This window comes from Oculina patagonica, chromosome 14 (assembly GCF_052425735.1).
Source record: "Oculina patagonica isolate OP01 chromosome 14, crgOcupat, whole genome shotgun sequence".
Lineage (NCBI taxonomy): Eukaryota > Metazoa > Cnidaria > Anthozoa > Scleractinia > Oculinidae > Oculina > Oculina patagonica.
Genome location: NC_135771.1, coordinates 3,934,144 through 3,958,086, shown reverse-complemented (window position 1 = coordinate 3,958,086; position 23,943 = coordinate 3,934,144). Strand labels below are relative to the sequence as shown.

General features: G+C 38.1%; 1 protein-coding gene across 1 annotated transcript; it reads right to left on the bottom strand.

Annotated features, from left to right (window-relative positions):
* Positions 1-23,490, bottom strand: LOC144639076 (uncharacterized). Its single transcript, XM_078498334.1, has 5 exons — positions 23,320-23,490; positions 18,892-20,184; positions 6,687-6,995; positions 6,000-6,155; positions 1-1,004 (listed from the first exon to the last, which is right to left on the bottom strand). The coding sequence occupies exons 1-5, from the start codon at positions 23,378-23,380 to the stop codon at positions 1-3; spliced, it is 2,823 nt and encodes a 940-aa protein (XP_078354460.1). The 5' UTR covers positions 23,381-23,490.
* Positions 23,491-23,943: the final 453 nt, after the last annotated feature.

Genomic DNA, 23,943 nt, shown 5'->3' with positions numbered 1-23,943 from the left:
TTAGTTCAAAAATATTTTCAGTTTGGGATATTGATTCTGCGTCAGTTTCCAGAGGCGTGTGTCCCAACCAGTAAAGGTAGATGGGGTCTTCAATTCAGTATCGGTTTTTGCACCAAGTGTGTTTGTAGTACCGTAATGCTGTTTGCCATAGCTATTGTCTATTCTGCTATAGCGATAATTATAATTTTCTCCGACTAATCCACCCACTCTGTCACTTCCTGAAACATTTCCTATGGCATAACATTTTGTAATTGCACCCCAATTGTATCCCACTAACCCGCCAATATACTCCTTGCCTGAAACATTGCCTGTCGCATAGCTATTATTTAATTTAACACTACCAGAATGACCACCACCACCACCACTAATGCCCACTAATCCTCCTATGTAAATCCACCCTGAAACATTGCCTGTCGCATAGCTGCTTAGGATCGTGCCAGTAAAGTCTCCTACCAAACCTCCTATATAAATTCTTATTCCTGAAACAGTGCCTGTCGCATGGCACCTTTGGATGGTGCCTCCATATAAAGCTCCAACCAATCCCCCAACATAGGATCGCCCAGAAACCTTTGCTGTCGCATAGCTATCAGTGATTCTACTATCTGAGGAACTCGTGCCAACTAAACCTCCTACAGAAAATTTTGTGCCTAAAACTTGTCCTGTAGCATAGCTATTGTCTATTCTGTCACTATTACGTCCGACTAATCCACCCACTCCGCTTTCTCCTGAAACCTGTCCTATGACATAGCATTTTGTAATTGTACCTTGATTTCTTCCCACTAACCCGCCAATATACAACACCCCTGAAACATTGCCTGTCGCATAGCTATTGTTTATTTTAACATGGTGTCCAGAACCACTAAAGCCCACTAAGCCTCCTATGTAACGGCGTCCTAAAACATCGCCTGTCGCATAGCTGCTTAGGATCGTGCCATAATGGCCTCCCACCAAACCTCCTATTTGATTTGCTGTGCCTGTGGTTTTTCCTATTCCTGAAACAGTGCCTGTCGCATAGCAGTTTTGGATCGTGCCTTGATATAATTTTCCAACCAATCCTCCCACAGCGGATTGTCCAGAAACCTTTGCTGCTGCATAGCTATCAGTGATTCTACTAACTGTGTCACTCAAGCCAACTAAACCTCCTACGTAATGATATGTACCTAACACTTGTCCTGTAACATAGCTATTGTATATCCTGCCATAATGATGTCCAGCTAATCCTCCTATAAATGATGTCCCCTTAACTGATACGTTTTCAAGTCTTAGGTTTTTCACTTGTCCAGTTCTTTCGATCCCCTTAAACAACCCTGTGTTACCACTCCAATGAGTCCCATTGATCTTCAAATTCAGAATCTTTTTATTGTTCCCATCCAAAATCCCTTCAAAACGTGGCAAAGGAGCAAAGTTAGCAATAGGAGATAGGTCGATGTTTTGGGTGACTATAAAATATTTGCCTGTATTGTTTTTCCATATGCCTCGTAGTTTTTGCAAGTCTTCGATGCTTGCAATTTTATAAGGGTCCTGGCTTGTGCCTTTCCCAGGTCCATCTGTAGCGATGCTTCGGCTTGTCACAGGTTTAATTAGTGAAAGTGCTTTGGTACCAGGGGAAGAACAAGCACCGGATTTCATGGCTGCAATTTCTTGAGTGATCTGAGTTTTCTTTTGTTCAAGCTGCTGGATCTTTGCAGTACACTCCAGTTGGCTTGGGGTTGGATCAACTGCCTTTACTGACATTCGAAGAGCTAGAAGTAATGGAAATAAGTGTGATAGATATTTTATGCCTGGTGAATAACTCTGAGTACATTTCAAATTCTTCATTTGTAACTGTCTCTTAGACAGACTGTCCAATAATCTGGTTGTATAAATTAGGGTGAATGATTTGATTATCGAACTACGAGTGCCGAACAGTTCGATTCGGGACATAAGGTGTACAATGGTCTCATAGTGATTTTGTTATGCGCGAGAATCGAGTCTGGAAATTTTTGCGTGATTTCTTTCGATCACTTTTTCGCTAAAAGAAGTCTGACTGGGTACATGGAATAGAGGTTCGATATATTGTTGAGTCAAGAAACTGTACGTGATCAAACAGTGTGAAAGTGTTTCTTGAACCTCATGATAACTCAAACCAAAAGTCATTCTCCCTCCTCAAACACTGTAATTTTACCCTAATTTCTCGAAATACACTCTTTTTTTTATAAGAATAACAAAATGTTTTGTGAAACATTTGAGAAGAAAAATAAGCGATAAACAGTTTAGCACGCACAGAATTCTGTGCGTGCTAAACTGTTTATTTAAAATCTTAATATGCTAATATATTATCACACCCTAGATCACTATATAAGCCTAAACTCCGTATTATAATTTTAACTTGATAATGATGATATGGCGTCATCGAAACGTCGTTCTATTTTCCTATCGCTTATTTTTCTTCTCAAATTTTTATAAGAACCTTTTTATAAGAACGTCGAGGCTGAAAAAAGGCCAAAATTTAAGAACATCCTAAAAACGTACCCAAGGATGAAATTTGGTTAACTGACAAATTTTATTTTCCTATTTGTTGTAAGTGACAAATATATGTACGAAATAAATACATCTTCATTTCAATCCTGACCAGTAACCAACATTGTCATCACTCTTTGTTGACGTGTACATGTACATTTAGGTTAGGAATGAATATACTGCAATATACCACTTTGTTTATAAAATTTAAAAAATAAGAACATTTAAAGATCATTATTGGCTCAAATCTTCGAAAAAGTTAAGAACGGTCATTCTCAGTCAAAAGATAAGACGTAAAAAAGAGTGTATCCAAATGAAGAGTAAAGAGAGAGAGAGAGAGAAGTATTAAAAATATATCATTCGAGCTGAATTAATGACTTCGGTACTGATGCAAAGCTGACCATAATTTGCAACAAAGATCTAAATTGACTTACTTTCTGGAGAAAACGTGAGAACCATGATTATGAAAGTCACTGCAAAACAACTGATCGCCATCGTCTTTGACTGATTTCCAATGCAACAATTATGGATACAGCAAAAATGCAATTGAAGCTGACCAGGAACTGACAATTTTCGAGGCGAACTTAAGTTACAGTTCAAGCGATGTTGCTTGCGAATGATGCTAAAGTTCGAACGTTAAACTCTTTATAGCTAGACAGCTGTCTGGATTTACGCCAATGGTGAAATATGTACTATAGATATCAACAAGAACTAAGTGCAGCATTGATGGACAGGTGAATAGAGGTATTATTAAAACAAGCCATAAAAATGCACAGTATTAAATTACTTGAAGTTATTCCAACATGTTCACTGTAAGAGTCCTTTAAAACCATTTTAAAACCACATTACACCACAACACAGAAATAGACGGGTAATAGTTCTCACTAAGCTGCTCCCGCCCATGTTTGTCATGTTTTTTTTTTACAGCAATTATCTAAGTGTAGTTTAGTTGATTCCAGTAATTATTGGAGTCGACGGATAATCCTTTTAGGCTTTACTCTCTTGTTGTGCCATAAGTACGTCACTACATTGTTGCGTGACACCTTTCTATGTGCGGTAAAAAACAAGTTCAAGTTGAGATAAAAGTACGGAAATCCTGTGGAACTAGGCGTTTATGCGAGCAGAATCCTACGCTTAAGCTTGTTACTAGAAGGAACTTGCTTTTCTTAGTTTTTTAGGACGGAAAACGTACTATGTTTTGATAATCCACGCGACATGCACACTCACGGAATAAAACACACGAAACTGTTGTACAATCAACTGAATCAATTAACGTTCTTAAATACATGGTAGCTAACGAAGACGTGATAATAATAGAGGATACATGGAGTTTCCTTTGTGATAAAGAACTTAATTACGACATAACCGCAATTGCTCAGATACGAGTGATTACAGTTCGCAAATGCTGCGAGACGTATACTGAAAAATATTGTTGACACTTGGTGTAATAACAAAGCATACAAAAGTCACACTTGCACCACAGAAGCAAAAGACGTGAGAGAATCGTTTAAACTTACTGTAGCTTTCAGTTTACAAGGTTTCATTAATATATGATCGAGACTTCCGTAACAGATAGCTTAGCAATGTGTGGTATATAATCCACGTTGTTGATTTGTGTCTGATTGATAAATAAAAATAAAAAACTAAAAAAAGTTCAGCATAGAAAAGTTGGAGCGAATCTTTCATTCGCTCCAACTTTTCTTTGCGGAACTTTTTTCACATTCCCTCAACCCCACTAACTGCCCCTGGGTCTCCGAGGATGTTTTCGATGGGGCCCTTGTGGGCCTTTCAATGGGCGAAGGTGGAGGGGGGGGGGGGGGTCCCAAATATGCTCTGCTGGTTTTTATATTTGGAGCAACTTTTTTTCCGTTCTAACAACTTTTGTTTTCTGAGCAGTTTCTAGACCGAAGATTTTCGAAGATTCTGCGATTGTTGTTCGAAGGCCATACGAACGTTGCCGATCATTTTTCGAAGTTTCCCGAAGGCTACAGCACAACATTCCCCCCCCCCCCTCAAGCTCCGCCTCCTATGGCTATGCCTATGCCAGTTGGATTGCATCTATTGCACAGTAAGTTCTAGATGCATGCATGCAGCAACTATCCATCATAAAGCCCGATTTCATGTTCCACCTCTCAATATAACAAATTCCTTCTTTTGTAAGACATTTATTTTTCTTCAGGCCCTGTCATACACTGTAGTTTAATGAATGGAAATGATATAACAACTTGACTTGCTAATTATATTAATTAACCTTTCCCTTATAGCTACGTTTTAGGCTTTAACGTCTCAGCTTGATATAATTTCTATTTTAGACATAAATGGAGCAAAGATACAATGCTTGTTGAACCTCATTCAAGGCCAACAACAGATCAGATACATATTTCTTATTTAGTTTTTCTAAATATTAATCAATTGTTTCTTTACTAAATTTTGTATTTGTCGTTTATGAAAATATTATTTAAGAAAGTTGAATACCCATAGATTTGTATTCTTATGATTAAATTAATATTACCATCAAAAAGAGGATACTCATAATCAAACTTATTTAAAGGGACTATGTCAGAGAGATTTCGCAGATTTTTGGTCTAAACTGTTCTGAAATTAGTAGAAGGTAACTTACCTAGTAAAAACAATATCTTTAAACATCTGAAAAAAGGTATAATCTTAACTTGCTGATGACAATCAAGCTGAGGCTACAAATATCGATTTTTTTTTGAACTCGCGCAAAAGCAATTTGAAAACGTTGCCTAACGTTTTCAAATTGCAATCCGTTTCCATCCGCAGCCAATAATGCTAGTTAACAGTTTCAGTTCTCTAATATAGCAATTTGAATAGAAATATGCTATTATTTTTAGGTTTCATGCGACAAAAATATAAATTTTGGCTGTAAAATACGTGACGTAGTCCCTTTATTGCTATTTTCAACTACTCTAAAAATCAAGTTTTTTATGCCATAATAAGCAACATAACTACTATACCCACATTCTTGTTTTCTAGAGGCCTTTTTTATCGCTTAGTAGGTTACCCACCAATGTGCCAATTTTAGTTCAATAATCTTTTCAGTTTGGGATATTGATTCTGTGTCAGTTTCCAGAGGCGTGTGTCCCAACCAGTAAAAGTAGATGGAGTCTTTAATTCAGTATCGGTTTTTGCACCAAGTGTGTTTGTAGTACCGAATTGCTGTTTGCCATAGCTATTGTCTATTTTGCCAAAATTGTACCATCCGATTAATCCACCCACTTTCTCTTTTCCTGAAACCTTTCCTATGGCATAGCATTTTGTAATTGTACCCTCATTGTATCCCACTAACCCACCAATATTCGACAAGCCTGAAACGTTGCCTGTCGCATAGCTATTGTTTATTAGTGTACCACTAATGCCCACTAAGCCTCCTATGGAATACCGCCCTGAAACATTGCCTGTCGCATAGCTGCTTAGGATCGTGCCAGTATGGTCTCCCACCAAACCTCCTATATGATTTCTTAATCCTGAAACAGTGCCTGTCGCATAGCACCTTTGGATAGTGCCTTTACGTAACTCTCCAACCAATCCCCCCACATAGTAACGTCCATAAACCTTTGCTGTCGCATAGCTATCAGTGATTCTAGTATCATTGGAGCTCAAGCCAACTAAACCTCCTATGTAATCTTCTGTACCTAAAACTTGTCCTGTAGCATAGCTATTGTCTATTAGTATGCCAGTATTCCATCCCACTAAACCACCCATTGTGTTTTTTCCTGAAACCTGTCCTATGGCATAGCATTTTGTAATTGTACCTCGATTTTTTCCCACTAGCCCGCCAATTATCTTTAGGCCTGAAACGTCGCCTGTCGCATAGCTATTGCTTATTATCACGATATGGTATCCCCACGGTTCAGAACTACTAAAGCCCACTAAGCCTCCTATGTAATATCCCCCGGAAACATCACCTGTCGCATAGCTGCTTAGGATCGTGCCAACATGGTCTCCCACCAAACCTCCTATTGAACTTTGGTCTGTGTTATCTCCTATTCCTAAAACAGTGCCTGTCGCATAGCAGTTTTGGATCGTGCCTTCATATAAAGATCCAACCAATCACCCAACACGGGATCGTCCAGAAACCTTTCCTGTCGCATAGCTATCAGTGATACTAGTATAACTGCCACTGCTGCCAACTAAACCTCCAATGAGATCTGCATTTTCTGTACCTAAAACTTGTCCTGTAGCATAGCTATTGTCTATTCTGCCAGAGTCCCATCCGACTAATCCACCCACACTGTCTCCTCCTGAAACCTGTCCTATGGCATAACATTTTGTAATTGTACCTTGATTGTATCCCACTAACCCGCCAGTAATCCCTGTGCCTGAAACGTTGCCTGTCGCATAGCTATTGTTTATTATAGTTTGGTGTCCCCAACCACTTTTGCCCACTAAGCCTCCTATGTCAGACTGCCCTAAAACATCGCCTGTCGCATAGCTGCTTAGGATCATGCCATGATTATCTCCCACCAAACCTCCTATTTCAACTGCCGAGTTTGCATATTTTAAGATATTTCCTGTTTCTAAAACAGTGCCTGTCGCATAGCAGTTTTGGATGGTGCCAAATAATTGTCCAACCAATCCCCCCATAGAGAATGGTCCAGAAACCTTTGCTGTCGAATAGCTATCAGTGATTCTGCTACCTGTGTCACTCACACCAACTAAACCTCCTACGTAATTATATCGTGTTGTACCTATAACTTGTCCTGTAACATAGCTATTGTCTATCCTGCCATAATGATTTCCAGCTAATCCTCCCGCATTATATGCCCCCTTAACTAATACGTTTTCAAGTCTTAGGTTTTTCACTTGTCCATTTCTTCCAATCGTCTCAAACAGCCCTGTGTATGTTTGATTACTCACATGAGCCCCATAGATCTTCAAATTCAGAATCTTTTTATTGTTCCCATCCAAAATCCCTTCAAAACGTGGCAAAGGAGCGAAGTTGCCAGTACAGGATAAGTCGATGTTTTGGGTGACTATAAAATATTTGCCTGTATTGTTTTTCCATATGCCTCGTAGTTTTTGCAAGTCTTCGATGCTTGCAATTTTATAAGGGTCCTGGCTTGTGCCTTTCCCAGGTCCATCCGGAGCGATGCTTTGGCTTGTCACAGGTTTAATTAGTGTATGTGCTTTCGTACCAGGGGAAGAACAAGCACCGGATTTCATGGCTGCAATTTCTTGAGTGATCTGAGTTTTCTTTTGTTCAAGCTGCTGGATCTTTGCAGTACACTCCAGTTGGGTTGGGTTTGGATCATCTGCCTTTACTGACATTCGAAGAGCTAGAAGTAATGGCAATAAGTGTGACTTATTATTTTATGCATTGTGATTAACTGAGAATTAATAATGCATATTTTCAGTGAATGGCACAGGCAAATACCAAAAAAGAATTTCCCTGTGGTAGCTACAAAATTTCCAAAAAAAAAAACAAGCTACAAAATTTTTCTTGGTTGACTGAGACTATTCTACACCATCAGCTTAAAATTAGCATTGAAAACGTTTTGAATGAGCAAGATGGAAATCTCAGTTTAATTTTAATCGAGGATTAGCGTTAGAACAACCAGGCCCAGAAAGTTTTAGGTTTGACTCCGGATAGGAGCACTTAGGATGTGTTTTTCCGAGTTTGCTTGTGTTATTCACTTTAAAAATACATCATTCTTGGCAAAAAATAAACTGCAGTGACTGAACAAAGCAGGGTCGGCCAGGGTTTTTAGGTATACGGTATACAAGGGGATTTTAAATTGGGTATACAGTATTTTTACGGTAAAATTGGGTCTTTTATGGGTATAAAGTATACTGTGTTTTTCCTAGTCAATTTAATTTTTGGTATTTTGCACAATTTTAAGGGAACATTTTGGGTATACTGGATACAGGTTTTCGGGTATATTGGTATACCACTTACCCCCCTGGCTGACCCTGACAAAGAGTTAAGGAAAGATATGATCAAATTAACAAATAGATTCCATTTTGCCGTGCGTCTGTTCAGTTATATATCACAGATGAACTCTGATCACGCGCGCGGGTCACACCATTTTGCTGTGGGTCTGTTCAGTTATAGATCACAGAAGACGTCAAATTTTATACAAGAAAAAGGCCGAATACCACTAAAATCTCTATTAAACAACATTGCAATTTTTTCCTCAGAAAGAAGCTATTAAGAACCTATTTAGCCTAAATTTGTGTTAAAAATCTTTTATGTAAGAACCTGTTTAGGCTGATCTTAAAAACAATAGGTTCAGTCTTACTAGCGGGTTTTTACTGTATCTGTTAAGGAAGTCCCTATCATCTCTTAATTAAACCTTTTAAACTGAAAGCTACAGCAAGTTTAAACAATTCTCTCACGTCTTTTGCTTCTGTAGCAAAGGAAACCAAAGTGTGCAAGTCGAAACTATGACTTTTGTATGATCCTTTGTTATTACACTAAGTGTCACTGAGAAAATATTTCAGTATAAGTGTCGCAGGATTTACGAAAGTAATCGCGCGTATTTGTGAAATTGCGGTTATGTCGTAATTAAGTTCTTTATCACAAAGGAAACTCCGTGTATTCTCTATAATTTTTATCACGTCTTCGTTAGCTACTATGTATTTGTGCTTGTAGAGTAATTTAGTGTGTTTTACTCCGTGAGTGAGCGTGTCGCGTGGATCATCAAAACATAGTACTTTTTCCGTCTTAAAACATTAAGAAAGGCTAGTTCCTTCTAGTAACAAGCTTAAACGTAGGATTCTGCTCGCATAAACGCCTAGTTCCACAGGATTTCCGTACTTCCATTTCAGCCTGAACTTCGATTGTTTTTTTACCGCATAGAGAAAGGTGTCACGCAACAATGTAGTGACGTACACAATAAGAGAGTAAAGCCCTATAATAATATCCATCGACTCCAAAATTAAAGGAATCAAATAAACCACACTTAGATAATTGCTGTAAAAAAAAAGGTCGGGTAGCTTAGTGAGAACTATTACAGTGAAACCTCAATTTAACGAACCTCTTTATAGCAAAGTCCTCGATATAACGAACGATATTCTTTGCCCCAGTAACATTAAAATGCCGAAGTACCTTGATATAACTGACGAAACCACGCGCCTTTATAGCGAACACATTTTGCCAGTGCTTTGGCCCTTCGTTATATCGATGTCCCAGTGAACTAGTATAAAAAAGAGTGTATCAGTTCGTCTCCGTTTTCGTACAGGTGTACTTATGTCGATCTTCGTTTTCGATGGGGACTTCGTTTTCGTTTGGGTCTGCATTTTCGTATTGGTCTTCGGTCTTCGGTCTTCGTATTCGATAATACCCAAGTTATCCCGCCGGCTACCATTCTTAGTCGCTATTTTTTTCGGTTTCTTTCAACGTGTTCTGTATTCCAATTTGATTTAAGGTTCTCGATAAGTTTCTGGCTTTCATTATTGTCATTTGCAGTTGGACCTTGAGTCGAACATTTATTCCCCCGCCAACTCGCCAGCGTCCTCTGAGATCGTCAAATGGGAGCGGCAAGGTCGCTAAAACATGCGGCAAGGTGGGAGAAGCTAGAGGCGATTCTTCGCAGTAATCCCCCAAGCGTGCTTTCCGGCAAAATCACCAGCTACAGAGACTATTTGAGACTCCGTAGGCCATAAAACCAAATCATAACATTAAATAGAACTACAGTGAAGTAAGATTAATTTCCTATTATCTGTTGAACTTTACGTTTAGTTTTTTGCGATTATATAGACAGTCTTTCAATGAATCCAGAATGTTCCATGCCGAACTGAAAAACTATACATAAATAGAAATATCACTAGTTTTAAATTCTTCGTTTGTAACTGTCTCTTAGACAGACTGTTCAATGCTTTGGTTGTATTAATTAGGATGAATTATTTGATAATCGAACTATGATTAAGTTTGATTGAGTTGGAGTACCGAACAGTTCGATTAGGGACATAAGGTGAACGATGAACTCATAGTGATTCTGTTATATTATGCACGCGAATCGAGTTCGAAAATTTTTTGCGTGATATTTTTTCCTTTCGACCTCTCTTTACCAAAGAAGTCTGACTGGGCAGGATCGATATGTTGTTGAGTCAAGTAACTGTACGTGATCAAACAGTGTGAAATCCCGATTTCTTGAACCTCGTGAAAACATGAACCAATAGTCATTTTCCCTCCCCAAACACTGTAATTTTACTCCCGATTTCTTGAAATACACACTTTTTATAAGAACCTTTTTTATAAGAAAGTCGAGCCTGAAAAAAGGCCAAAATTTATTAATATCTTAAGAACGTGCCCAAGGCTGAAATTTGGTTAAGAACAAATTATATTTTCCTATTGTTTGTTGTAAGTGACAAATATATGTACGAAACAAGTGAATATACTTTCAAATCCTGAACTGAGTAACCAACATTGTCATCACTCATTGTTGACGCGAACATGTACATTTTAGGTTAGGAATGAATATACTGCAATATACCACTTTGTTTTTTTAAATTTAAAAAATAAGAACATTTAAAGATCATTATTGGCTCAAATCTTCGAAAAAGTTAAGAACGGTCATTCTCAGTCAAAAGATAAGACCAAAAAAAGAGTGTATCCAAATGAATAGTAGAGAGATAGAGAGAGAGAGGGAGAGAGAGGGAGAGAGAGAGAGAGAGAGAGAGCCATACGCCCGTTGATACCCCGCCGCAATTTGTGGCGGCGCATCAGCCATATGGCTGATTTCCCGCCCTTTGGCTGATGCCCCGCCGCAAGTGTGGCTGATTCCCCGCCGGTGGTTGATGCACCGCCACGTATTGTGGTTGATGTCCCGCCCAGTGGCTGATGTGCCGCCGCCGGTTGATTTCCCGCCACTTGGGTGGCGGCGAAATTGTTGATGAGGATTATTGGCTGAGGATTTTTCATTTTTAACGGTAATTCTTTTTTCTCTCCTTAGGAATACGGATAATGCATTATTATATTAGGCAAACGATTATTTTGATTTTTTCCACGTCATTTTCATTTTTTTTTTCTGCTCTAAACTTTTTGCCGGCCTTTTCTTACTAGTCACGGCGGATTGGAAATAAAGTGCAAAGCATTAAATGTGTGAACGTCATCGATCATATCTTTGATAATCAGTTATAGCTAAGATCGTTCTGTTCTCTAACTGGTCAAGTTTTTTTTCCTTTTTAATTTTAAGATTTAAGGTTGAGGAAGTCCCTCTACAAACATCAGTAATGACGATAGACCACGATGGCCACAATCGAGGAATCACAACTTTTTTCAAAACAAATTATTTCAGGGGTTTTTTAATGCGTAACCAACCCAATATACTGTTGCCGGGAACAGAGTAATATAAGACAGAAAGGAGAAATTAGTCTCCACAATGTAGCAAAAAACTACTTAATTTGAAATAGGCATACTTTTGCACGATATTACCATAAAATAAAACAAATTAGGGCAGAATAATTTTACATTTTTAGTAACTTAACGACCATCCTGACTGTAATTTTTAATTTTTTAATTCGACCGTACACTGTACATGTTAATTGATGTATAAATGACCGTACACTGTTCAAAAACTTATAGTTTTATGGAATAAAGGCACGCTTTTCAAAAATGTTATAACTTTCCATCGATTGTATTTAGTCCTTTCCGATTTTGTTTTATATTTAGCTATTCCTCGACCGTACACTGTAATAATAATTGATTTGAGAATGACCGTATAGTGGTTTAAATGCAATCTAAATGCATTAGATTTTGAAGAAAGTCGGCACTTTTCTTTGCCTGGAAACGGTGCGAGTCTATGTCAATCAAGCCGTTGCTAAGAAAGACGTCAAACCAAAGTTTTGTTTTCTCAGAAGGATTTAAATATCAATGACTGCGTGCGTGTGAAATGCGAATAGTCAAGTTATTCACTACGCCCTTAGCAACCATTCGATAGCTATTGCGCAGTCTCGTTTGCCCGGCACCGCTATGATTACTTTTTGAGTCGTGTAACAAAGGAAGTCCCCCCCCCCCCACCCGATCTTGAAAAATTATCACAATAAAAATAAATAAAGAAATGCTTCATCTTCGGGAGTTCAGAGTCCATCCTTGACTTGCTGCGTTTGACCCGGAACGAATCTATTTCTGGCCTCTCTTCTTGAATATGTATTTTGCTTTGTTATAACAACGCTCAAAGTCGCCGTCGTTACGCTCGACAATTGCTTTGAGGCTGGACTATAACAGGAACAAAGCCCTTAAGTCCGCTTTGCCTGGGCGAACAGAATACTCTGCAAAGAATTCTTCAACTTTTCTTTCATCAGTCTGGTTCCATTTGGATTTTGTACTTGGACCGGAACAGCTGACAGACACATATGCCGGCGTATCTGATATAACGTTCGACCATGCCTCTGTTCTGCATGTTTGATGATGTCTGTCAGGTTCATTTGTTGGAAGTACCACGTTCTGCTTTTCTTTTCGTCTCAAGTAGACCACTTTGTCGTAGTTCATTTTGATCATCTAAGTGTCGTCAAAAAATCCCGTAAATCCATATGCTCGGCACTGGTTTTCCCAACAATGTCAAACGTGAGTGAGTCTCGAGAAATTATTTGGTGTGAAAACAGCATCTTGATGGCTTCTATTTGACTACCGGCGAGTCCTTCTTAGTTAGTCCTTTCCTCATGTTCTTCATCGTTGGCCTTTGTTGAATTTGCTTACTTGGTGCTAGGTTTCGATCTTGTTAATACTGACCTATCCAAACCAAGGGTCTTCTTCAGTAGCTGGTGACCTTTGGAAGACTTCTTGGTGATGTTACCAATGTTGTAAATAGTGATCCACAGTCGCCTCTTTAGCCTGGTTTTCACTAGCGACGCAAGTACAAGCGCAAAGATAACAGCTCTTATTTATCCGTGAAAAAGGCTTCGAATCAAACAAAAGCACAAGCGCATTGCATTTTGACCCTTGTGCCTGTGCTTGCGGCAAGCACAAGAACAAGGATCAAAATTTTGACCTTTTTGCGTGATCGCGCTTGTGCTTGCGTCGCTAGTGAAAACCAGGCTTTTATGAGCCATGTGTTCGTGGATAGCCCTCTTTTCGACGATGTCCATCAAAAGTTGCCGAGGATGCTATTTTCCTAACATAATAATATAACATAACATACTAACATAACATAATAATAACATCGGTCCTCGACAATTTAATCTGCTTGGCCTTGAACCAAAAGGCGGTTATTCACTTGCCGATTTTGCTTGGCGTTGCCTTCCAATGTGATAAACAAGGCTTCCTCGTTATCATTGGAACAGACGTTGCGCACATAATCGATGTACGTGGTGACATTGGCATGTGTTTCAGCATCCATGCAAATCCGCCCGGGCCATCAACGGATCGCTTGTGTTTTGGACAGTACATTGTGTAGCTGCCATCATCACTCAGCTCTGCTCGTTGGAAGTAGGATACTGTGGCAGTTTCCATGGGACCTGGCCGTTGTACATTTTCAAGCCCAAGTCGGGCAATGAGAAAATCCCGTACAGTGATAAATTCTCGCATCATGTTAGCTACATCAAGTTTACATAATTGTACTGCGTCATGTATACTGTACAAAGCTTAGTATCAACTTGTAGATGTTGTTGTATTCGAATTAAAGTGGCTATAAGCCACAAAACTCGGAAAATTTATTATGAAACAAAACTCAAAAAAAACTGACAAGATTTTCCGACCACGTTATGCTGAACTTTCCACACTTCAGTTTAACGCAGTTAGTTGGATACATCCCATAATATTACTAATAATGTCGGTAATCAGAGAACAGGTCTCAGTAACATAACATACATAATCCTCTTCGCGCCTAGGAGGCACATAAGGCTGAAGGTCTCAGTAAACTGAGTCTTTAAGACACCTGCACGCATTGCGTGCCTATGTTGTGTGAAATTTACTTCGCTCACTATAACTCGGAATTTCGCCGGGATATTTTAAGTTGTAATTCATTTTGACCCTTTCCGCCTATGGCCAGAGACACTCGTCGACAGATTTAATATTCTAGGTGGTAATTTATAAAGAATCTGGACCATTATTTAAAGGTTTCCGTTAACACTCAAATGTTTCTTAGTTTTTGAAACTCCGCAAACAAAATCCCCACGATACTTCCCAAAAGCGAACAACCAATATCCTTGCAAGGGCTATTGGTAGGAAGGCCAGTGAACTGTCTTTGCAACAAATCTTGGAAAGTCTCCATCAAAAAAAGAATAGTTATGATGATAATAAATTAAACTGGCCAGAAACTAAACAACATATCATATCTAATTTATTTGCTACAGAAAAAGGTCATTTCTTTCCGCACGTTAAAACTATTGAAATCGTCGATCTACACAGGGGATTTGTATTAACATCGCAATCAAATAGTAAATTTTTGGAAGAAAATAGTGAAATTTGTTCGAGTTCTGGCCTGATATACGTCAATGGGAAAAAAATGCGCATTTTGGTTGATTGCCCGCCGCTTTTAGTCTTTGAACTTGAAATTCGGCCAAAATATGCAAGGTGAATCCAAAATGAACCTATTTCCCTAAATTACATTCAGTTTTACACCCTGCTGCAAATTTCTAATTATATTTATCGAAAATTACAACTTTTATCGAGATTTGAAAACGTGTTTGATTTCCCGCCGCGAAAAAAAAAATCTTTTTGTAATACAAAGTAGCGTAACGAAAACAAAAATTCCTAAAATAGGCCGAAACTTTGCAAAAACTTGCTATATTGCATGCCTAATGTGTGTGAATTTTTGTAGTTCATTACCTCTAAATCTGTCGAAGATATCTTTTTTTAAATTATTCTGTTTGGAAAAAAAATGATGAATGCGCTTTCTTGAGCTTTGAATCGAGTACTATGCATGCAAGTACACTGGAAAATTTTCAAAAGTCAAAAAATCGGAAATGCTTAAACGGGGGAAAGCTAAGGTAATGCTAGGGGAGTCGGGTGAATCATCAAAGGTAAACTTTCGCCGAAAAAATAAGTTTCGAGGGATTTATTTGACTTTTTCGAGTAAAGTGGGTGATTTCCCGCCATTTGCAAAAGTAAAGAGCGATAAATTAATGGAACGAATGGAAAAATGAAAACCACGCATTGGATGGTGAAGAACAATGCAATTAGAAGTAGTGTGGAAAGTTTCAAGTATTGGTATGATGTTTAAAATTTTTTTTTGGTACCCCCAAAACTCAAGTTTTCCCAGGCACCTAAGTGCTTGATGAGGCATATACAGAGAGAGAGAAGTATTAAAAATATATCATTCGAGCTGAATTAATGACTTCGGTACTGATGCAAAGCTGACCATAATTTGCAACAAAGATCTAAATTGACTTACTTTCTGGAGAAAACGTTAGAACCATGATTATGAAAGTCACTGCAAAACAACTGATCGCCATCGTCTTTGACTGATTTCCAATGCAACAATTATGGATACAGCAAAGATGCAATTGAAGCTGACCAGGAACTGACAATTTTCGAGGCGAACTAAAGTTACAGTTGAAGTGATACTATCACTAGCAAGTTGCTAGTGAATGATGCTTAAGTCCAAACCTTAAACTCTTTATAGCTAGACAGCTGTCTGGATTTAGGCCAATGGTGAAATGTGTACTATAGATATCAACAAGAACTAAGTGCAGCATTGATGGACAGGTGAATGGAGGTATTATTAAACTAGCCATAAAAATGCACAGTATTAAATTACTTGAAGTTATTCCAAAATGTTCACTGTAAGAGTCCTTTAAAACCATTTTAAAACCATTGTCTTTTAAGATCTGTTGCGTTACATTACACTAGAACACAGAAATAGACTGGTAATAGTTCTCACTAAGCTGCTCCCGCCCATGTTTGTCATGTTTTTTACTTTTTACAGCAACTATCTAAGTGTAGTTTAGTTGATTCCAGTAATTATTGGAGTCGACGGATAATCCTTTTAGGCTTTACTCTCTTGTTGTGCCATAAGTACGTCACTACATTGTTGCGTGACACCTTTCTATGTGCGGTAAAAAACAAGTTCAAGTTGAGATAAAAGTACGGAAATCCTGTGGAACTAGGCGTTTATGCGAGCAGAATCCTACGCTTAAGCTTGTTACTAGAAGGAACTTGCCTTTCTTAGTGTTTTAAGACGGAAAAAGTACTATGTTTTGATAATCCACGCGACATGCACACTCACGGAATAAAACACACGAAACTGTTGTACAATCAACTGAATCAATAAACGTTCTTAAATACATGGTAGCTAACGAAGACGTGATAAAAATTATAGAGGATACATGGAGTTTCCTTTGTGATAAACAACTTAATTACGACATAATCGCAATTGCTCAGATACGAGTGATTACAGTTCGTAAATGCTGCGAGACGTATACTGAAAAATATTGTTGACACTTGGTGTAATAACAAAGGATACAAAAGTCAAGTTGCAACTTCACACTTGCACCACACAAACAAATGACGTGAGAGAATCGTTTAAACTTTCTGTAGCTTTCAGTTTAAAAGGTTTCATTAATATATGATCGAGACTTCCGTAACAGATAGCTTAGCAATGTGTGGTATATAATCCACGTTGTTGATTTGTGTCTGATTAATAAATAAATAAAAAAAAAAGTTCAACATAGAAAAGTTGGAGCGAATCTTTCATTCGCTCCAACTTTTCTTTGCGGAACTTTTTTCACATTCCCTCAACCCCACTAACTGCCCCTGGGTCTCCGAAGATGTTTTCGATGGGGCCCTTGTGGGCCTTTCAATGGGCGAAGGTGGAGGGGTGGGGGGGGGGGTCCCAAATATGCTCTGGTGGTTTTTATATTTGGAGCAACTTTTTTTTCCGTTCTAGCAACTTTTGTTTTCTGAGCTGTTTCTTGATCGAAGATTTTCGAAGATTCTGCGATTGTTGTTCGAAGGCCATACGAACGTTGCCGATCATTTTTCGAAGTTTCCCGAAGGCTACAGCACAACATTCCCCCCTCAATCTCCGCCTCCTATGGCTATGCCTATGCCAGTTGGATTGCATCTATTGTACAGTAAGTTCTAGATGCATGCATGCAGCAACTATCCATCATAAAGCCCGATTTCATGTTCCACCTCTCAATATAACAAATTCCTTCTTTTGTAGGACATTTATTTTTCTTTAGGCCCTGTCATACACTGTAGTTTAATGAATGGAAATGATATAACAACTTGACTTGCTAATTATATTAACTAATCTTTCCCTTATAGCTACGTTGTAGGCTTTAACGTCTCAGCTTGATATAATTTCTATTTTAGACATAAATGGAGCAAAGATACAATGCTTGTTGAACCTCATTCAAGGCCAACAACAGATCAGATACATATTTCTTATTTAGTTTTTCTAAATATTAATCAATTGTTTCTTTACTAAATTTTGTATTTGTCGTTTATGAAAATATTATTTAAGAAAGTTGAATACCCATAGATTTTTATTCTTATGATTAAATTAATATTACCATCAAAAAGAGGATACTCATAATCAAACTTAAAGGGACTATGTCAGAGAGATTTCGCAGATTTTTGGTCTATACTGTTCTGAAATTAGTAGAAGGTAACTTACCTAGTAAAAACAATATCTTTAAACATCTGAAAAAAGGTATAATCTTAACTTGCTGATGAAAATCAAGCTGAGGCTACAAATATCGATTTTTTTTGAACACGCGCAGAAACAATTTGAAAACGTTGCCTAACATTTTCAAATTACAATCCGTTTCCATCCGCAGCCAATAATGCTAGTTAACAGTTTCAGTGCTCTAATATAGCAATTTGAATAAAAATATGCTATTATTTTTAGGTTTCATGCGACAAAAATATAAATTTTGGCTGTAAAATACGTGACGTAGTCCCTTTATTGCTATTTTCAACTACTCTAAAAATCAAGTTTTTTATGCCATAATAAGCTACATAACTACTATACCCTCATTCTTGTTTTCTAGAGGCCTTTTCTTATCGCTTAGTAGGTTACCCACCAATGTGTCAATTTTAGTTCAATAATCTTTTCAGTTTGGGATATTTATTCTGTGTCAGTTTCCAGAGGCGTGTGTCCCAACCAGTAAAGGTAGATGGAGTCTTTAATTCAGTATCGGTTTTTGCACCAAGTTTGTTTGTAGTACCGAATTGCTGTTTGCCATAGCTATTGTCTATTCTGCCATAATTCTCTCCAACTAATCCACCCACTCTGTCACTTCCTGACACCTGTCCTTTGGCATAGCATTTTGTAATTGTAACCTCATTGTATCCCACTAACCCGCCAATATTCGACAAGCCTGAAACATTGCCTGTCGCATAGCTATTGTTAATTTTAGCATGGAAAGTTTGGTATCCAGAAATACTATTGCCCACTAAGCCTCCTATGTTATATTGCCCTGACACACCGCCTGTCGCATAGCTGCTTAGAATCGTGCCATAAAAGTATCCCACCAAACCTCCTATTTTATCTCCTATTCCTGAAACAGTACCTGTCGCATAGCACCTTTGGATGGTGCCTTCATATAAACTTCCAACCAATCCCCCCACACGGTTTCGTCCAGAAACCTTTGCTGTCGCATAGCTATCAGTGATTCTACTATCTAAGGAACTCGTGCCAACTAAACCTCCTACGCTACTTTCTGCACCTAAAACTTGTCCTGTAACATAGCTATTGTCTATTCTGCCAACATTATCTCCGACTAATCCACCCACTCCGTGTACTCCTGAAACCTTTCCTATGGCATAGCATTTTGTAATTGTACCCCAATTGTTTCCCACTAACCCGCCAATATACCGCGAGCCTGAAACGTTGCCTGTCGCATAGCTATTGTTTATTTTCGAATCACTCAGGCCAACTAAGCCTCCTATGTAACGTTGCCCTGAAACATCGCCTGTCGCATAGCTGCTTAGGATCGTGCCATAATTATCTCCCACCAAACCTCCTATTTTTCTTGCCCAGTTTGCGAAGTTTGAGGTATTTCCTATTCCTAAAACAGTACCTGTCGCATAGCAGCTTTGGATCGTCCCTATAAATAATCTTCCAACCAATCCCCCCACACGGTTTCGTCCAGAAACCTTTGCTGTCGCATAGCTATCAGTGATTTTACTACCTATGTAACTCATGCCAACTAAACCTCCTACGGAATGATATTTTGTTGTACCTAAAATTTGTCCTGTAACATAGCTATTGTCTATCCTGCCATAATGATATCCAGCTAATCCTCCCACATATTCTTCCCCCTTAACTAATACGTTTTCAAGTCTTAGGTTTTTCACTTGTCCAGTTCTTCCAATTGTCTCGAAAAACCCTGTGTTTCTTTGACTACTCAAATGAGTCACATCGATCTTCAAATTCAGAATCTTTTTATTGTTCCCATCCAAAATCCCTTCAAAACGTGGCAAAGGAGCAAAGTTAGCAATACAGGATAGGTCGATGTTTTGGGTGACTATAAAATATTTGCCTGTATTGTTTCTCCATATGCCTCGTAGTTTTCGCAAGTCTTCGATGCTTGCAATTTTATAAGGGTCGTGGCTTGTGCCTGTTCCAGGTCCACTCGAAGCGATGCTTTGGCTTGTCACAGGTTTAATTAGTGTATGTGCTTTCGTACCAGGGGAAGAACAAGCACCGGATTTCAGGGTTGCAATTTCTTGAGTGATTTGAGTTTTCTTTTGTTCAAGCTGCTGGATCTTTGCAACACACTCCAGTTGGGTTGGGTTTGGATCAACTGCCTTTACTAACATTCGAAGAGCTAAAAGTAATGGAAATAAGTATAACTTATTATTTTGTGGCCTTATGCTCCAGTTAGAGGAGCGAAGAGGATGAGTGTGAGTGAGTGTATTATTTTATGCATGGTGATTAGCTGAGAATTAATAATGCTTATTTTCAGTGAATGGCACAGGCAAATACCAAAAAAGAATTTCCCTGTGGTAGCTACAAAATTTCCAAAAATAAAAACAAGCTACAAAAATTTAGGCTTGGTTGACTGAGACTATTCTACATCATCAGCTTAAAATTAGCACTGAAAACATTTTGAATGAGCAAGATGGAAATCTCAGTTTAATTTTAATCGAGGATTAGCGTTAGAACAACCAGGCCCAGAAAGTTTTTGGTTTGACTCCGGATAGGAGCACTTGGGATGTCTTTTTCCGAGTTTGCTTGTGTTATTCACTTTAAAAATACATCATTCTTGGCAAAAAACTGCAGTGACTGAACAAAGAGTTAAGGAAAGATATGATCAAATTAACAAATAGATTCCATTTTGCCGTGCGTCTGTTCAGTTATAGATCTATCACAGATAAACTCTGATCACGTGCGCGAGTCACACCATTTTGCTGTGGGTCTGTTCAGTTATAGATCACAGAAGACGTCAAATTTTATACAATAAAAAGGCCGAATACTACTAAAATCTCTATTTAACGACATTGCAATTTTTTCCTCAGAAAGAACCTATTAAGAACCTATTTAGCCTAAATATGTGTTAAAAACCCTTTATTTATGTAAGAACCTGTTTAGGCTAATCTTAAAAACAATAGGTTCTTACTAGCGGGTTTTTACTGTATCTGTTACGGAAGTCCCTATCATCTCTTTTAAACTGAAAGCTACAGCAAGTTTAAACAATTCTCTCACGTATACGTATACGTGTCGCAGGATTTACGAAAGTAATCGAGCGTATTTGTGAAATTGCGGTTATGTCGTAATTAAGTTCTTTATCACAAAGGAAACTCCGTGTATTCTCTATAATTTTTATCACGTCTTCGTTAGCTACTATGTATTTGTGCTTGAAAGAAGATTCAGTTGATTGTACAGTAATTTAGTGTGTTTTACTCCGTGAGTGTGCGTGTCGCGTGGATCATCAAAACATTGTACTTTTTCCGTCTTAAAACACTAAGAAAGGCTAGTTCCTTCTAGTAACAAGCTTAAACGTAGGATTCTGCTCGCATAAACGCCTAGTTCCACAGGATTTCCGTACTTCCATTTCAGCCTGAACTTCGATTGTTTTTTTACCGCATAGAGAAAGGTGTAACGCAACAATGTAGTGACGTACTTAAGGCACAATAAGAGAGTAAAGCCCTATAATAATATCCATCGACTCCAAAATTAAAGGAATCAAATAAACCACACTTAGATAATTGCTGTAAAAGAAAGGTCGGGTAGCTTAGTGAGAACTATTACAGTGAAACCTCAATTTAACGAACCTCTTTATAGCAAAGTCCTCGATATAACGAACGATATTCTTTGCCCCAGTAACATTAAAATGCCGAAGTACCTTGATATAACTGACGAAACCGCGCGTTATAGCGAACACATTTTGCCAGTGCTTTGGCCCTTCGTTATATCGATGTCCCACTGAACTAGTATAAAAAAGAGTGTATCAGTTCGTCTCCGTTTTCGTACAGGTGTCGATCTTCGTTTTCGATGGGGACTTCGTTTTCGTTTGGGTCTGCATTTTCGTATTGGTCTTCGGTCTTCGGTCTTCGTTTTCGATAATACCCAAGTTATCCCGCCGGCTACCATTCTTAGTCGCTATTTTTTTCGGTTTCTTTCAACGTGTTCTGTATTCCAATTTGATTTAAGGTTCTCGATAAGTTTCTGGCTTTCATTATTGTCATTTGCAGTTGGACCTTGAGTCGAACATTTATTCCCCCGCCAACTCGCCAGCGTCCTCTGAGATCGTCAAATGGGAGCGGCAAGGTCGCTAAAACATGCGGCAAGGTGGGAGAAGCTAGAGGCGATTCTTCGCAGTAATCCCCCAAGCGTGCTTTCCGGCAAAATCACCAGCTACAGAGACTATTTGAGACTCCGTAGGTACATAAAACCAAATCATAACATTAAATAGAACTACAGTGAAGTAAGATTAATTTCCTGTTATCTGTTGAACTTTACGTTTAGTTTTTTTGCGATTATATAGACAGTCTTTCAATGAATCCAGAATGTTCCATGCCGAACTGAAAAACTATACATAAATAGAAATATCACTAGTTTTAAATTCTTCGTTTGTAACTGTCTCTTAGACAGACTGTTCAATGCTTTGGTTGTATTAATTAGGGTGAATTATTTGACAATCGAACTATGATTAAGTTTGATTGAGTTGGAGTACCGAACAGTTCGATTAGGGACATAAGGTGAACGATGAACTCATAGTGATTCTGTTATATTATGCACGCGAATCGAGTTCGAAAAATTTTTGCGTGATATTTTTTCCTTTCGACCTCTCTTTACCAAAGAAGTCTGACTGGGCAGGATCGATATGTTGTTGAGTCAAGTAACTGTACGTGATCAAACAGTGTGAAATCCCGATTTCTTGAACCTCGTGAAAACATGAACCAATGGTCATTTTCCCTCCCCAAACACTGTAATTTTACTCCCGATTTCTTGAAATACACACTTTTTATAAGAACCTTTTTTATAAGAAAGTCGAGCCTGAAAAAAGGCCAAAATTTATTAATATCTTAAGAACGTGCCCAAGGCTGAAATTTGGTTAAGAACAAATTATATTTTCCTATTGTTTGTTGTAAGTGACAAATAAATGTACGAAATAAATACATCTTCATTTCAATCCTGACCAGTAACCAACATTGTCATCACTCTTTGTTGACGTGTACATGTATATTTAGGTTAGGAATGAATTTACTGCAATACCACTTTGTTTATAAAATTTAAAAAATAAGAACATTTAAAGATCATTATTGGCTCAAATCTTCGAAAAAGTTAAGAACGGTCATTCTCAGTCAAAAGATAAGACGTAAAAAAGAGTGTATCCAAATGAAGAGTAAAGAGAGAGAGAGAGAGAAGTATTAAAAATATATCATTCGAGCTGAATTAATGACTTCGGTACTGATGCAAAGCTGACCATAATTTGCAACAAAGATCTAAATTGACTTACTTTCTGGAGAAAACGTGAGAACCACGATTATGAAAGTCACTGCAAAACAACTGATCGCCATCGTCTTTGACTGATTTCCAATGCAACAATTATGGATACAGCAAAGATGCAATTGAAGCTGACCAGGAACTGACAATTTTCGAGGCGAACTAAAGTTACAGTTCAAGCGATGTTGCTAGTGAATGATGCTAAAGTTCGAACGTTCAACTCTTTATAGCTAGACAGCTGTCTGGAATTAGGCCAATGGTGAAATGTGTACTATAGATATCAACAAGAACTAAGTGCAGCATTGATGGACAGGTGAATAGAGGTATTATTAAAACAAGCCATAAAAATGCACAGTATTAAATTACTTGAAGTTATTCCAACATGTTCACTGTAAGAGTCCTTTAAAACCATTTTAAAACCATTGTCTTTTAAGATCTGTTGCGTTACATTACACTAGAACACAGAAATAGACTGGTAATAGTTCTCACTAAGCTGATCCCGCCCATGTTTGTCATGTTTTTATTTTACAGCAATTATCTAAGTGTAGTTTATTTGATGCCTTTAATTATTGGAGTCGATGGATAATTTGTTTAGGCTTTACTCTCTTAAGTACGTCACGTCATTGTTGCGTGAAAC

Bases quoted from the DNA above. Each gene is read 5' to 3' on its own strand.
- LOC144639076 (XM_078498334.1), bottom strand. From the start codon at position 23,380: ATGGCGATCAGTTGTTTTGCAGTGACTTTCATAATCGTGGTTCTCACG. The intron at 20,185-23,319 runs GTAAGTCAATTT...CATTACTTTTAG, and splicing joins TCTCACGTTTTCTCCAGAAA to CTCTTCGAATGTTAGTAAAG. The intron at 6,156-6,686 runs GTACAGAAAATG...GACAAGTTTTAG, and splicing joins TGCTACAGGACAAGTTTTAG to GTACAGAAGATTACATAGGA.